The sequence below is a fragment of the Watersipora subatra genome, chromosome 10 (genome assembly GCF_963576615.1).
Source record: "Watersipora subatra chromosome 10, tzWatSuba1.1, whole genome shotgun sequence".
NCBI classification, from domain to species: domain Eukaryota; kingdom Metazoa; phylum Bryozoa; class Gymnolaemata; order Cheilostomatida; family Watersiporidae; genus Watersipora; species Watersipora subatra.
In genome coordinates, this window is record NC_088717.1 from 51,250,759 (window position 1) to 51,267,635 (window position 16,877).

The 16,877-nt window shown below is 36.1% G+C and overlaps 2 protein-coding genes across 2 annotated transcripts in view; one reads left to right on the forward strand and one right to left on the reverse strand.

Annotated features, from left to right (window-relative positions):
* The window catches only part of LOC137405805 (multidrug resistance-associated protein 1-like), a 57,792-nt gene extending 55,706 nt beyond the window's left edge, over positions 1–2,086 (reverse strand). The window contains exon 1 of the mRNA XM_068092215.1: positions 2,068–2,086. The gene's annotated coding sequence lies outside the window, so the exon portion shown is untranslated. The remainder of the gene's footprint in view (positions 1–2,067) is intronic.
* A 1,530-nt stretch (positions 2,087–3,616) lies between these two features.
* Positions 3,617–4,333, forward strand: LOC137407189 (uncharacterized). Its single transcript, XM_068093790.1, has one exon. It carries the CDS (start codon positions 3,617–3,619, stop codon positions 4,331–4,333), a length of 717 nt encoding a protein of 238 aa, XP_067949891.1.
* The last annotated feature ends 12,544 nt before the right edge of the window (positions 4,334–16,877 follow it).

The following is a 16,877-nucleotide window of genomic DNA, read 5'->3' on the forward strand; positions in this document are numbered from 1 at the left end:
CTTTTTGCAACTTCATTTGCGGTTGAATAGTATGATGCATACAGCAAAACGGCTTCTTCCCTGGCTCTTATAAATTTTCTGAAATTTGGCAGAAATGAATGCTGGTCCAATTTTGAAGACAATAGTAAGTCAATATTAAAGGTCAGCAAGAGTCATTTACATCAACTTTCTAGTAACTTTGGTTGATACTAAATTGGTAGCATGTATATATGAGCACTTGGTGTGGAGGTGCACTAACACCTGCCTATTTGTTCTCATGAAGTTACCGGGTTGATGTGTAATCTTTTCCGTAGTTTCTCAAGCGTTGCCTATGGGTGATTGAGTAGATGATCTGCTGGTTTTGATGCTTGTTGTAAAAAGTACACTGATGCAAAGGATCAGCAATATCATGATCTATCTTGGGACAATAGACCGCTGCTCCAATAAAGTATTTCATTCTCTGCATACCAAAATGTTCAAGATGTACGATTTAAAGAACTGGACTTTGTAGTGGTGACAACTGTTGTCCTGTACATTGAGGATCCACTATTGGTTAGCAATAACATCTCAAGTTTCTTAGAGCCTTGTATTTAATAACCTCCAGCAATGGTGTCACCTTGGTTGCTGCCACTTTATTTAGGACACGCATTTTTCAGGTAAACTATTACAGGGCTGATTGCTGGATCTTTGACTGTCCCTTACTTTAAAAAAACCAGATCAGTATCTCTAGCTGACTTTCTATCTATTGTACAGACTGGAGCAATGTTCTCACCTTCCTCCTTATCCAATTGGCCAGCAGAACCGAAGGGTAAAGGATGATTGCATCTGTTTTTTCATAGTCAGAAAACTTCTTATATTTTAAGGTGTAGTCATACCAGTTGGGAGCAAGTGCCCATCTATCTTGTCGGGTTCAAATACAAATCTTGTTACTTAATACTTACATGTACATACTAAATACTTATCTTGTTGGATGTAAGTTATCTTGTTGCATGCTAGCACACGCTGGTGGTCGGTAACCAAGACAAACCACTCGTAGATGTACTGGTGAAGCTTGTTGGATGCATAGAAGATTAAGAGAGCCTCCTGTTAGATTTGGCTATATTTTTTACATTTGGCAGCATCTTGTTAATGTGAGTCCTCATGTGTTTCTAAATATCAGCAAGTTTTTCGATTTCTTTGTTGGTGTTCAGTGTTCAGTCAAATCAATACCTTTTAATTGATGTCTCAGATGAAGATGTAGCATTTCGCCAACAGTGATAGAATTACTTCTTAAATATGCTCTCAAGCGTAACAAGTAATCCGCCTACAGTTTTATGTTTGGAGCATTGAGCAATAAAACTAGGAGTTACTCTTCTTGCTCGCTTTTCATAGATTGTGTTCATGTGTCTATCAGCAGTTTATTTTCCTCTTTCTGCTGCTCGATCCGTTCCTATGCAGTATTATCTGCTCAGGGAGTGCCTGAATTAGTTAATCTGTTGAAGTAGTCATTTTGATTTGAGAACTACAGTTAGGTGATGCCATGATGTAGTGTGGAAAAATGCAGCTGAAATACCCTCATCACCAACTATATGATGCGTTCACACAAGTACTTGTAAGCACTAGCAAACTGAGCTGATGGTATAATGAGATGGTAAAAGATATCCCACCCTATATATATTTAGAGGACTTGACAGCAAACTGGCATTAATGGCCTTTAGGAAAAGCAGTAACTACATAAAAGCCTGGAACAGCTTTTAATGCAAAATATAGCTTTGTTACATGCATTCATTTAATATTTGTGTAGTCCGTTATAGTATCTCAACAGTAATACGTTATTGTACAACTTAATACATGAAAAATATGAAAAATATATACAGTAAGTATAAAGGTAAAAAGGAAAATGCACTAGTAGTAGAAACATACCTGATAGGCAACAATTTTGTTCAAAAGCTTTAAGTATTCAACTTTTTTGGTTAACTTCGAAAACATTCTCTACCTGTGTTTTGCACTCACGTCATGATAAACATATTTATCGGTTAAAAATTCATTCTTTTTAAAATATACCATGTTAGTAAAATTGTGTGCCATTTCAACCATTAGTCAACTCACCTAGTTACATCTGTGAATGAAGGCAACCCTTGAGACTCTGTGGTACAGAGTGTTCAGCTTGAGCAGGTTTAATGTAACCTTATACTGGCACCAGCGTTATTAATCCTAGATTAATAATGGAACCAATCAAGTGATTTCAACACATATGCTGGCTAGCTTGAGCTACAGCCTAATTAATTTCAAGAGACACTTCAATGAGCTCTCCTTAGTGATTGGTAAGTTTGAAGCCAATGCTATTCCATCATGTTTAGTTAAGTAATTACTACGAACGCAACCATTAGCCATAATCCAATTGGCACATTGTCAGTAAGCAAGTACCTGATTGGCTGCTGCTCCATCAAAAAATCTGATGTGCTTTTACCATTAACAATAGTGATTTCTTTTTGTAATTATGTACCGCGTTGCTTATGTTTCAAATTTTTTTTCTCCTGATAAGTTCTACAAGACAAATAAACATATGCTACCTATGCTAATATTTCCTGAACCAAGACCTAATTGTTTAGAAGAATATGAAACAGATTATATAATAGATTGATAGATTTGCATATTCACTTTTCACTACAGTAGTTTCTATGAGACGAGAAGCTGATTATAGATAAATATTAACTGCAATTACAACAGTCAAAGCTGTTTAAAGCAAATTAGACCCTGAGACAAAAAACTTTGTTTTAAATTTTGAGGTTTTAACTTGACTAATCTCTGAGAGGTTTTCCGATTTTAGTTAAAAAACAATAAAAAATACATAGCTATTTATTTTTTACTGCACAGTCTATCACAACTTTACACTGGCAGCAGTTATCATAATTATGAAGGATCTGTTTGTTAAGTTGATATAATCTGTCACACAGTCAGGGCAAGAAAAGCAGTTTGCATTTAGGCATGACCATGTATGCTTGCTCATAATTATTTTTTGAATAAAAGCTAGAAATGCCTGTTTTTATTCATTACTATGACTCGCACCTCAACAGTTCAATGAGCAGATTGTAATAGCTATGTGCACAATTATGCCAAAATGCAGCAAGGTAGTTGATTGTTGCGGGTGCTATAGTGTCGAACCACCAAACTGAAAGTCGTGAGTTTAAATTCTGTTGAAAGCGATTTGTATTTGACCTTCAGCTGTGACTCCAGACAGACAGACACAACACCTATTATAGTAAAGATTAACTGTGTTATATTAAATTTTATCCGAAAGTTTCAAAATGACGCAAACCACAAAGATATCTCTTATGTTAGCCAGGTTCCTCTCAATCTGTTCAGAGGTTCCACTGTAAAAGTTGGATCTCCGAGTTCTTAATCATTAACACACCTTTTTTCTAGAAAAGCAAAGTACTAGGTTATATTAGCAGAAAGGAATAACTTCTTGTTCCGGTGCATTTCACCTGTTTCTATAAAAAAACTGACTGCACTAATTATACTGGTATTGAGGTTTTCAGGGCTCATAAATTACAAGCAAACCCATATTTTCTTATAGCATTTCATAAGGATCATTAAGTAATCTCCCAATTGCGGTATGGGGTTGAAGCAACAGCATTAGACTTTTCAGACTACCATGGACTATCACGGACTATCACGGACTATCACGGACTATCACGGACCATCACGGACCATCACGGACCATCACGGACCATCACGGACCATCACGGACCATCACGGACCATCACGGACCATCACGGACCATCACGGACCATCACGGACCATCACGGACCATCACGGACCATCACGGACTATCACGGACTATCACGGACTATCACGGACTATCACGGACTATCACGGGCTATCACGGACTATCACGGACTATCACGGACTATCACGAACTATCACGGACTATCACGGACCATCACGGACCATCACGGACCATCACGGACCATCACGGACCATCACGGACCATCACGGACTATCACGGACTATCACGGACTATCACGGACTATCACCGACAGTCACGGACTATCACGGACTATCACGGACTATCACACACTATTACAAACTATCAGGGACTATCACCGACTATCACGAACTATCACAAACTATCAGGGACTATCACGGACTATCACGGACTATCACGGACTATCACGGACTATCACGGACTATCACGGACTATCACGGACTATCACGGACTATCACCCACTATCACAAACTATCACAAACTATCAGGGACTATCACCGACTATCACGAACTATCACAAACTATCACAAACTATCAGGGACTATCACGGACTATCACGGACTATCACAGATTTTCTTAATTCTTTTAGAGAAACAAGTGTAAATATTTGGTGATATATTGACTTATGACATGCATAAAAAAACTTGAAGTTATACCCGAGTAGAGAGCTAAAAACTGCAAACTTAAAAAGAGAAAAGAGATAGATCTTATAAATTAAAGACCTGAAAATCCTAAATGAAAACCCTATATGTTATTTGCTAATATCAGGAGCTTTCAGAATATCTAACCATAAACTTTCAGAATATCTAACCATAAACACAATTAAACTTAAATTCTTCATCTTATAAGCATTGAAATTATCTAAATGTTCATAATTTATGTTTTATGTCAGAAGCAGAGTTTGATATATAATGTTAATCTGACAGATTGGTGTACGCCAAGTAACTTCCATACTCTACCTTCTATTTAATTGGAGACCACACAAGTATTGCGACAAACTTTTGTCTTTAAACTTTATTTCTTTTTTAGGATCATACTTTATGTTATATTATTTTAGTTTGAGAGTAACAGCTAAATTGGGCTGCAATCTCAGGACAGCCTAAAATACAATACCTCAGTAATGAAAACATGTTTGGTTTAGCTCATCAAATCCTGCAATTTGTTGAAATCCTCAGATACAACACAGATGCAATGAGTTTTTATCTTTTATATGTTTCATGTAAATATGAGCGAATTGGAGCAAGTTTAGTGCTTAATATATTCCTGCACAAACATAAATATCAAAAACCTTCTGAGAAAACTCATAAACTAATATTTAGTCATAATCAATCAGAACTACATAATGAGTAAAAATCCTTCACAATGTTTTATACAAGTATGTCCCATATTTTGTCCACTGGGCCTACTCTATTTTTACTACTGGTGCACTCGGCCTTTAGGTTGTGATTTCTAAGAAACGCTGGAATGCTGAAATGATTGACTGTAAAGATAACGCCATGACTCGCCTGAATGGATTTCTATGCTGAGCTGTTCAAGCATATCTCAGCGAGATCATGAACTTCATTTGCTAACTTCATTCTAGACTAGACTTACCTTTTTACTAAATACAAAGATTTTATTATACTCTGCGTCCAATTAGCATCGTACAAAGCAACTTAATTGAAACGATAAAATCCTTCCAGCACCGAGTACTATACTAGATGCCTGTCTGAGCTAAATTAAAAACATCTAGCAGAGTTCCACAGAGTGACGGCTAAAAGATGAACTTCCGAAATTTTTTAGAAGACATCATCGAAAAATCTTGATATTTTTTATCATTTGTGATTGCTTTTGATGTTTGAGGTGATCTGATTGCCAGGATGTTTTAAGATTAAAATCAACAAAACTTGATTGCTGGTAAAGTGCTCAGATGAAATGAAACTGCGATTATGACGTTCATAGTTGCAAAGAGATCACCAGAATAGAGACGCATAACGCTGCCACTTGAAAGCAATAGTCGGTATCAACTATAACATCAATAGCAATTAGGGATGTCATACTTAATGTATTTTTCTTCTGAGCTTTTTCCGGTTGTCTCCCCCAGCCGAGGACACTGCCTCAACGCTAAAACGCTAGTAAAAACTTTTTAGTTGGTTTATATCTTAGAAATCACAATGTTTCCACATAAAAAGATTAACTGAAAGATTGCATAAGTACATTAGGGCACCACATTGTTGATTTGTCAAAATAAACCTGCAAAAAAAGTTTTGCATCATTTATATATAAAATAGTATTATTAGGTAATATTGTTCAGGAGTATCTGCGTCCCACACATTCCAAACAAACCAGCAGTTTTTCAGGACAATAGTTATATAAGCAAATCGTTGCGTAGTGCAATAGACTACATGAGGTCTCGTGACACCAATGGAGAGAGCCACTGCAGTGACTTTACTCTAAGTTTAAGGAGTCACTCAACTGGCTGATAGTACAGATAGCCTTAAACAAGTACCATTTTACCATTTTATTATCTAGCCACGTGCCTCCATTTGTTAAGTTAGGGTGCGCAACTTCGAAAACACCTCCCTTGTTATAAATGCATGTAGTATTTTATCTCTTCTAGTACTTTGCAGTCTAGCGTGCCGTGAGAGATCATATAAAGATTGCCGATAAAGCGCAGAGAATAAGTATGCGTGCAACTATTCAGAAACATAGTAAGGTGGATGATTAGCGAAGGTGTTAAGGTATTGGTTGCTAAGTTCAATGTTATGAGTTGGAATCCAGGATGATGCAATATTTGATCCAAATCTCTAATTTTGGCTTCAGACAGGCACGACTTTTATTATAATGAAGGTTGTTTGGGAACGGATTGCCTGTTAAACTGTGATGTCTGGCAACAATTCAATAATAGAAACAAAGTGACTTAAAGATAGACTCGCACACAATTTTAGTAAATTTTATCCGAAATTATCAATATTTTTCTATCATTGCGATAGTTTTTGATGTTTGATGCGATCTGATGTTTAGAATGTTTCAAGATTACAATCAACTAAACTTGATTGTGATTAAAATGCCCAAAAGAACAATATGTGCCGAAATGACATCATTAGTTGCGTGGCAGCCTCTCTCTTGTTATTGATATTGGCTATTGTATTCAAGCTGCAGTGTTATGCGTCTCGATTCTGTTGGTCTCTTTGCAACTATAGACATCATAATTGCACCTTGGCATGTATTTGAAAATTTTAACAGCGATGAAGTTTTGTCAATTTCTATTCAGTAATCTTGAAACTTCCTGGCAGTAAGCCTCAAACCTCAAAAACATTGATAGAAAAACCCAATAGTTTCTGATATAATCAATTAAATTCTTGTGTAAGTTCATCTTTCACTCTGTCAAAGCTGCCAAAATTTTTTTTAGTTTCAAGTCATTCATTATTAACTTGACATCAAAATTGTATGAGTACGCAGAAAGATTCAACAAATGAGAGCCATCTCTATTTGGCTGCCATTTTTATTTGACCGCCACTATTGGGAAGGGTTGAAAAATAGAGTGCTGTTTATGTTCAAACACAGGTTTAATGATATATAAAAGCATTTCATGGTATTTTAGTGACAGAATGAGCAAGATGAGGAAAAGTATTTATCTATCTATGGAAGATAGTTCTATGAACTAAACCTGTGTACTATAAGAAAGACTTGACAATATCGCTTTTGACTCGTTTGCTATTATATGAATTGAACTCACAATTCTTTTAACTCAAGTATGAAACCGTAAAATGGCCATAAATTTCAATGAAGGTTCTTAGGTTAAAGCAATAAGTAAGAGAAGATAATCACAAAATCTGCTGTTCAAGAGTAAACGATTCTCATTTCCTTGCACTCGTTTGCTTTGGGAACTCGAATAGCTTCAGTTTTAATCTTAGACAAGTAAAAAATATTTGAAGAGTGGTAAGCGGCGTTCCTCTTTTTGGAATTGAACCACAGTTTAGATTGATTTAACCCTAACTCTGTTTCACTGGGCCAATGCTGTTAAAAGCAACTCAGACCGTGTGAAAAAATAATAAAATGAGAATTCAGTAAAATTTAAATAAAAATTGCGTGTTATGTAAGGATGTTGTAGATATAGGACAGGCAAAATGTTTACATCTGGTGTGCTCAGTAGCTTTTGTTTGCGTGGCATTGCTATGAAGTTGGTGATTAGGTATACGGGAGAGTCTGTAAGAAGGTTTTAGATAGCAATGTCTCCAAAACAGTAAAAGTTTATCGAGTTCAAGGGACTCTAATCGCTGATCATAATTCTCCTTATGAGGCATCATCATTCCAATACAGTTTTTGCAACCTACTTCTCTATAGCTTTATTTTGTGAATATAGAAACCAGTAAAACCTTGCATTAAGCCCGGTTCCTATATACGTCGCAAAGCCCCGGCGACACACCGCAGGCTATTAGCGATGAAATGGGAACGTATGCGCCGAGGATCGCCGAGGACCGCCGGTAGTTGCCGGCGGCATCGCAATAGTTTAGCGCTGTTCAAATTTCGCAAACGACCGCAGGCAAAACCTTCCCGAAATGCATTGTACGGGTAAAGGTCACCATTATAGGAACGGCAAGGCGAGCGAACAGTTTATTTGATTACGCAATTCTGTTTACGATATTATTAACGATGTGGCTTTTATGTGAACAGTAAACTGCGCCGAGCACCACAAGTGTTTTGCTGCGCAATATTACCGCCGGTGCTTTGCGACGTACGTATATGGAAACCAGGCTTAAGACAGTGTGGATAACACTATGCTCTGTTAACACAATGATGGATTTTTTTGGTTTTATGCCAATTTTCTGGAAAATGATTAGCCAGACTAATCTATGACACCCGACACACAAGCAACAAGTTGCGGGCCAACTCTGAAAAAAGTCACCGGTATTGGCAGAAATAACATCCAAGCTTAAATTGCTTTCTTCGTCTGGGAATGTTTTCACTCGTCGAGATTCTTTTGCCATTGGTATCTGACATGTCCAGCCAAAATCAGACAAAGGTTGCTTGTACAACAATTCTCTTAAAACATGCACAGTCTTTGCTTGTAGTCATACTTGATCTTTGAGGGATTTCTTACCTACATAAAGCACTAAAACTCAAAATATACAAGGAAGATTATTTAGGAGGCTGAAAGTAGATTTTTATTATAATATCTTTATTATATATATTGTAATATCTGTGAGGTCAGCATTGCCACTAACTCAACTTTTCTTTGGTGGTTTTAGGGTAGACAGAATTTCAACTCTCTCATTGTGCCTCCTTATAACTGCAGCTCTTTTCTCTTGTCAGGTGTTAAATGTGAGTTGTGTAATAGCTGACACTAGCTGACAAGTGCTTGAGAAATTACAGAAGTATTGCCTTATGATCTAATGACACTTTTGTTATGCAGAGCTTACGTCGATTGTTTACAACAATTATTGCATAACATAAACTAAACCTCATACAGAGATACAGTCACACCACTCATTTACTTTGTGCAAAGAGCCATCTAGGCAATACAGTGTAGTCAAGCGTACAGATTTGTTTGACCACCATGGGTTTACCATTCTTATTACAACTGGTGTTAAGAGCTTATCTCCTAATCACCACTGCAAACATGACACCTTAAAGTTGAACTTGCACAAAAGCATAATAGATTTTATCACAAAGTAGAGGTATTTGTTTATCATTTGCAATTGTTTTTATGTTGGAGGTGGTCTGACTGCCAAGATGTTTCAAGATTAAAATTGGCAAAACTTGCTTGCAGTTCAAACACTCATAAGGAAAAATCGTGTCAAAATGATATCATTAGCTGCTCGGCTGCCTGTCTCTCTAGTTATAAATATCGGCTTTTGCATTCAAGTTGCAGAATCACACATCTTTATTCTGTTCGTCTCTTTGCAAATATAGATGCCATAATCACACTTTCAATTGATCTGAGCATTTTAATCATGATGAAGTTTTGTTGATTTTAATCTTGAAACATCCTGGCATTCAAATCCCCTCAAACGTAAAAACCATCGGAAATGATAAAAAAACATGGGTGCTTTCTGACAAAATTTACTGAAAATTTTGTGTAAGCTCATTTTAGAATTATATCGACAAAGGCTGAATCATCTAAGAATGATGTATTCTTTGAAGTATGACCGTACCAGTTGTAAAACTATTTTGCGCAGCAGTTTTACCAGAAAAGTGACAAATATGCTTGCTGCTTACGCTATGGAAACGTTCCTGCACTTTCAGTTGGAGTGGGTTGACCACCATATTCTGAAAGTGATACTGATCAGGTTGAATAGAACTGAGTTCAATAAAAAAACTAGATTTCTATTTAGTAAACTTTCTTATTGATGTCATGTTATAGTGTGTAAGCAAACATACCGGGTATTGTCTGGGTGAAAAAGACAATCTGGGTTTTTAAATTTATTTTTTATTCTAGTAATTTTTAAACAAATACAACAAAGAACTAAGCAAGATATAAATAAGATAAACAAATCAATCACAATTATCTAACAGAAACCAATTAAAGAGTTATAAATTCTTTATTGCTGAGCTGTTATCAAATATTCAGGATAGAACTTCATAATATTTTTTGTTTGTTCTCAGCAGTCTGTACTATTACAGAATCGTATTTTCATCCAGAAAAACATTTTTTTTGGTTCTAATGCCCCTGATGGTTAGCCTACAATCCTTTTACGCTCAAAACCTCGAAGAGTATAAAAAGATTCATGCAAACTTTTAGACCCATTTATGATCAGGAAGCCCATTTTTTTAGGAAAGGTACATACAGAAATTTCACTTCTACATATCTAGCTGCATATTGACAATTTTAGAATTTCTAAAAGCATGTCAACCTTTGAATAACAAAAGACAAAAAAGCATGTTAGAAAATATGAATGTATCAGAATTATATGTAAAATACATAAACACAGGTATAATCTAAAATAAATTGTTATTTGTTATGCAATGCATTTCATCTGCATTCTTACTAAATGCTAGATATAAGCTTATATGTATTTATATATATATATATATATATAAATATATGTATATATTTATATTTATATTAATGGGGCAGTTTTAAAAATCATCATAGATATTTGACATGACAGAGCAGACAACTTCTCAAATGCTGACACACTCAAACAGTGCGCAACTTTGGCTTGCAAATTATTGTAAATCGTTCTTTACGCAAATTTTATAATCTTATTTATTTACATATTGTGATATAGCTTTATCCAAAATTGTTACAACAGCCTAGAAACAAGTAATAAATTTTTTTAACAGAAGCCAATACATAAAACATAAAGCTAAAGACTTTGGAACTAACAATATCAATCTTACAACATTTTACTGCTCAAGAACCTAATGTATGACTAGACTAAACTAGACTCTTCTGATGACGAACTTTAACTCTTGTTTATGTGTACAACATTCTTCCTCATTGTGAACTTAGTCAGTGACTTTAAATTATATAGTAAATTAATCCTCATTCTGTCCTGATTTCAAATACGTAAACTAAACAGCTGTAAAATTCTGTATTTGCTTATTTCAAATCAAATAAATGTATATTGGTTTAGAAGAAATTGTCTCTTAGTTCGGTACCCTTGTACTTTATTTTCTAAGCTGTTTGCATAGCTGATCACCCTAAGTTTGACTTCTGCTCTCTGCTTTTACAAGAATCAAATCTTTTGCCATTGCTGACAAAAAAAGTTTCAGCTACCTAAGCCCAAAAGCTAATTACTCCATTACTTTATCATCTTGGTTTTGTGCTTCTACTGAGCTTGAGTTTTTTACAGGAAGTGCACTTTCAGAGTCGTTGTGTACAAAATGTTAGCACAGGTGATAAACTAACTGAGGGTTAATAAGTACGCCTTTATTGCATCAGTTTTCCTTGACTTTGGTCATTTTGCTAGCCAAAAATAAACCCACTTACATTTAATAATAGAGTACATATATAACGCGTAGCTTTGAAAATAAATTAGACTATAAGGGAAGCAGAGCGGCTCATTTGGCTATTTCCTTAGTACTACAGTATATGACAATCTCCAATAAAGGGAATATGGTTTTGCAACTAATACAAGATAGTACTTCAAGCAAGTGGTTATCATGTCATATAATAAAACATAAGTTAAATTTGACCTCAAATGATCTTATTCAGTTAAAAAGTATTTAAAAGGTTATAAAAAGTTGAAAATGTTCTATAGTCAACAAACTAAGTCTAAATAAAACTCTAGAGTCACTAGGCTTAGCCTAAAAAACTCTATAATTACTACTAGGTTAAACATAAATATATATAATACATATATGTATTTATGTATATATATACCCATGTATACATATACATGTGTATATATATGTATACAAATATATATATATATACATGTATATATTCATGCTACAGACAGTACTGTTTCGGTTATTGAAGCCTCACCAGTGCAGCTCAGAGCTCAGGCATATATATATATATATATATATATATATATATATATATATATATATGTATATATATATATATGTATAAATATATATATATGTATATATATATATATGCGGTGAAACTCGGATAACTCAAACTTCAAGGGACCGAGCAAAAGTGTTCAAGTTATTAGAGCGTTCAAGTTATCAGGACCCTCATAAGTGCACGTATTTATCAGTAGATACATGTACATAATTATACAAACTATATATAAATCAAAAGCATAGATTGCTTGTTGCAAGTTAAAGGGTCTCCCGTGGGAAGTTTTAAATATTTTTAATCAGAAAGTATAGATATTTTTCTATCACTTGAGATTTGTTTGTCATTTTAGGTGATGTGACTGCCAGGACATTCTCAGATTAAAATTGGCAAAACTTGATCGCGGTTAAAACGCTCAGAAAAAATACATACATGTACATATTTTTCTACCAAACGTTTTAACCAAGATCAATTTTGCAGTAAGTCAGTTATTACAAAACTGCTTTACTATTAAAAACCCATTATCAATTTTGCCGATTTTACTTTAAATTTATCCAAATTTTACCTTGCTTTTCTTGCTTTCGGAGGGTTATCGCTAAGCGGATGTTTGGTAAAATTTGATTTTTGCAAACCTTTAGAAAAGTCGTTAATGAAAATATTTTGCCGATGTTGGTAATAACGAGGCCTAAGAACTACTGAAAGTCGATGTTTATCTCTATGGCTTGGAATAAAGTGATATTCTAAAGCGATAGTAACAACCGTCTCGGTAGCCGTTTGGCAAAAACTGATCGAGTTAACGGAGTTTCGGTCAAGTTATCTAATGCCATTTATCATTGCGTGGGAACGGACCAAACAAATACGTTGAGTTAACCGTGTTTTTGAGTTATCCGAAGGTGAGTTATCCGAGTTTCACTGTATATATATAAAAACGGTTTCCTCACCCCGGTTAACCCATATGGGTGGTACTTTCTGCTCTAACTCGGGTCTCCTACCAGAGACCTGGGAGTTTGAGCACTCGCCTCAAGATCTTAGCTGTTCCCAATAGCGCACTTTTCTGCAACTCACCTGAGTTGATTGCTGTTGGTATTTGGGCAAGCCACATTTTATGCGCCGGTGTTATTGCGCCCAGTGCCCCAATGACTACTGGAATTACAGTTGTTTTTACATCTCAGCATTTTTCAAACTCTTTTCCAAGAGGGAGAGATTTCTCTACCTTTTCTTTTTTTTGCTGGCTATATTGTAGTCATTGGGTACTGCTATATCTATTATAGTAGCTCTCTTGTTCTCCTTGTCCACCACCACTATATCGGGTTGGTTTGCTAGGACATGCTTTTCAGTCCTGATGTAGAAGTCCCAGAGAGTCTTAGCGCGGTCATTTTCATTGACCTTACCAGGAGCTTCCCACCAGTGTCGTGGTTTATTAAGGCCATATTCATCACATAGACCTCTATACACAACACCTGCGACATGATTATGCCACTCAGTGTATGCGTTTCCTGCTAGCTGTTTGCATCCACTGATAATGTGTTGGATGGTCTCAGGTGCATCTTTGCACAGTCTGCATCTAGGATCGTCTCTAGTGTGATAGATTTTTGTTTGGAGTTGCCTTGTTGGGAGCACTTGCTCCTGGGCTGGCCTGAGTAGCGACTCTGTATTGGCCGTTAGGTTTCCTTTGTTTAGCCACATATATGTCTGGTGAAGATCGCCAACCTTAGATACTTGTCGGCGGTAAGCACCATGGAGAGGTTTCATGTGCCAGTCAATTTCCTCATCATCAAGGCGAAGCTCCATTGTCAGAGCAGCTGATTGAAATTCAGCTAGCAACTTATCTGAAGTGGCCATGGAGGCTGCATAGGCTTTGATGCTTTGTTCTTCCTCTTTCACTGTCTGCTGTACACTTTTGAGTCCTCTACCGCCATCGTTCCTAGCGAGATACAACCTAGTAGTATCAGATTTTGGGTGAAGTGCTCCATGCATGGTCAGCAGTTTGCAAGTTGCTATATCTGTTTCCTTGATGGCTTCCTCAGTCCACTTCATTATGCCTGCTGGATATCTTATTACTGGCAGTGTGTAGGTATTTATTGCCATAACTTGATTTCTGGCATTAAGCTGGCTTCGAAGGACCTGCCGAAGGCGTTTTTGTATTCGCTAGTGGCTTTGTGACGTACCTCAGCTTCGTGGTTGATGTTGCTTTGCACAATCCCAAAGTACTTGTACCCTTCTTCTATATCTTTGATGGTACCATTTGGCATTTTTAGGCCATCTGTGAGCATGGAATGGTCTTTCTTAAGAATTAGCCTTCTGCATTTCTCAATACCGAAGGTCATTCCGATATATACATATATACATATATATATTTATATAGCAAAGAAAAAGAAAAGATAGAGAAATATCTCAGAGTTGGAGAAGAGATTGAAAAATGCTGGGATGTAAGAACAACTGTAATTCCAGTAGTCATTGGGGCACTGGGCGCAATAAAACCGGCGCATAAAATGTGGCTTGCCCAGATACCACAACAATCAACTCAGGTGAGTTGCAGAAAAGTGCGCTATTGGGAACAGCTAAGATCTTGAGGTGAGTGCTCAAACTCCCAGGTCTCTGGTAGGAGACCCGAGTTAGAGCAGAAAGTACCACCCATATGGGTTAACCGGGGTGAGGAAACAATTTTATATATATATATTAATATATACATATATATATATATTAATATATAAAGAGCTTCCTTTATCTATTCAGTGAAGATCGTGGTGAGTGTTATATAACCTCTGCAACCTATGTATAACCCATATACACTTGTATAGGATATTTATAAAAATAGTTGTAGTTATTTTTATAGCTACTGTCAGTTTCATTGACCTGTCTTGTCAATCACCAGGCTGCCACCTGTAACAGCCTGATAATTGCGCGAGAAAGCCAAGAAAGCTACATAATCCCATTCATTGGCCTGCTTTAGACACTTTGAGCTAAAAACTTCTATGAAATTTGATCTTTTTAAAAAACTGTTTAAAAATGAGTTAAATAAAAGATGTTTTGACAATAAAAATCAGTAACTTTTAATGATTTTAACTGGCATGAGTGAATATGATTTGTATCAAGGAGCATGGTCAGTAACTCTTAAAGTCAAAATTCAAATTTGTTTGCTAAAATAAAAAGCTAATTTAATGTAAGTATACTTAAACTACTAATACTTAAACTTTATGACTGATTTACAGTAAACCTTAAAACATAGCCTCCAAAAGTGCTGCTGAGATTATATGTCAATATATCAATAAATCAATAGCTATAAACAACCACATAAAACTATCTAAGAAATCTATTTGTTGGTAAATCTACAACAGTTAACTAAAATTAGTACTCTGGCAGTCTGGCGCACCATGACAGATCATCATATGTAATCAGTATCTGTACAATTATTCCTCTATGCATCAAGGTGGTGGAGTGGCAGAGGTGGCAGCATGCCTGGCCTGCTAAACTGCATGGCTGGGTTCAAATCTTACATGATGCAGTCTATTTTCCAACATCTATCATGGCTTCAAAGTAACACCGCATAGTTTTTATTGTAGCAAAGATTTATAAAATTTGACTAGCCCCACTCTTACTTGCAGTGATATGATTTCAGTAATGGAATGACGACTCCGCCTATTAAAAGTGAATCAGAGTTCTAACCTGTAACAGGGGCTGCCTATTAATATGATGTAATGCAATCTCTTCTGATATAATTAATTAATAGAGTACTTGCTGACCCACATTGTCAAGAACACTTAAGCTTACGCATAAACAAAGACAACTATTATTATATCTGGGCTAGAGCTGAGGCGTACAGGAATCAGATACAATGCAGTTATGTGTTTGTTATTACTGTGAATGCTAGGCTAATGTTCCTAGCTGACTGGCCAGACAAAGGTGGAATTATGAAATAGCCTATTCATCCCTTTCTATATAGCATGAGTTCTTATTAAGAGGATTGAACAAGCATAAAATAATCATAGCCTCATAGTCTGACCAGAGAATTTTTAATAAGCAGCTCTGAACCATGATATCATATCTGCACGGAGCTTTACTACTACTAGCCTGTTGTCATTTGGTGATTTGAAAGAGGTACGTTTTTTGGGAGTTCAAAAAAGAGGAGCAGCAACCTTTAAGCGCAACGTATGTACATGTGTGTGTAAGGGTGCATCTCTGCTTGCCACATGCTCGCTGTCAGTAGATTCCGTCATACCGTATGCCAACCCACTCAACTATTTTGTTTCCGAGTTTTACAACCAACGCTTCATTTTATTGATTAAAACTTTATCTGCATAATTTTCTGAGAGATCATTGGGGGAGTGGGAGATGTGTAAACAGAACAACAAACTCCGACAGGTACTTGGGTAGATCAGAGACGATTGCATCTGTATCGCTAATAAGGGGTGGCATGTGATGAAACTTTCTGGCTGACACTAGGTCAGAAGTAATTAAGGTCAACATTGCATTGTGAGTCACTGAGATCAGGTAATTATCTGTACTTCATAAAGAAAGAGCAGGAATATATTAATAGCGGAATATATTCTTTGTACAGATGCTTGCCTTACAGCATTATTGGGCAAGTTTGTTTCTGTAACAGACATATAGCTCTGACTAGCGTTTCGACACCTGCTATAGTATATCGCAGTGCACACATGTGGTATTTTGACACGGATAAGTTACGTTTGCTGTAAGGTAAAAATT

What these genes read in the sequence shown, in the direction of transcription:
- LOC137407189 (XM_068093790.1), top strand. Translation starts at nt 3,617, where the DNA reads ATGGACTATCACGGACTATCACGGACTATCACGGACTATCACGGACCA.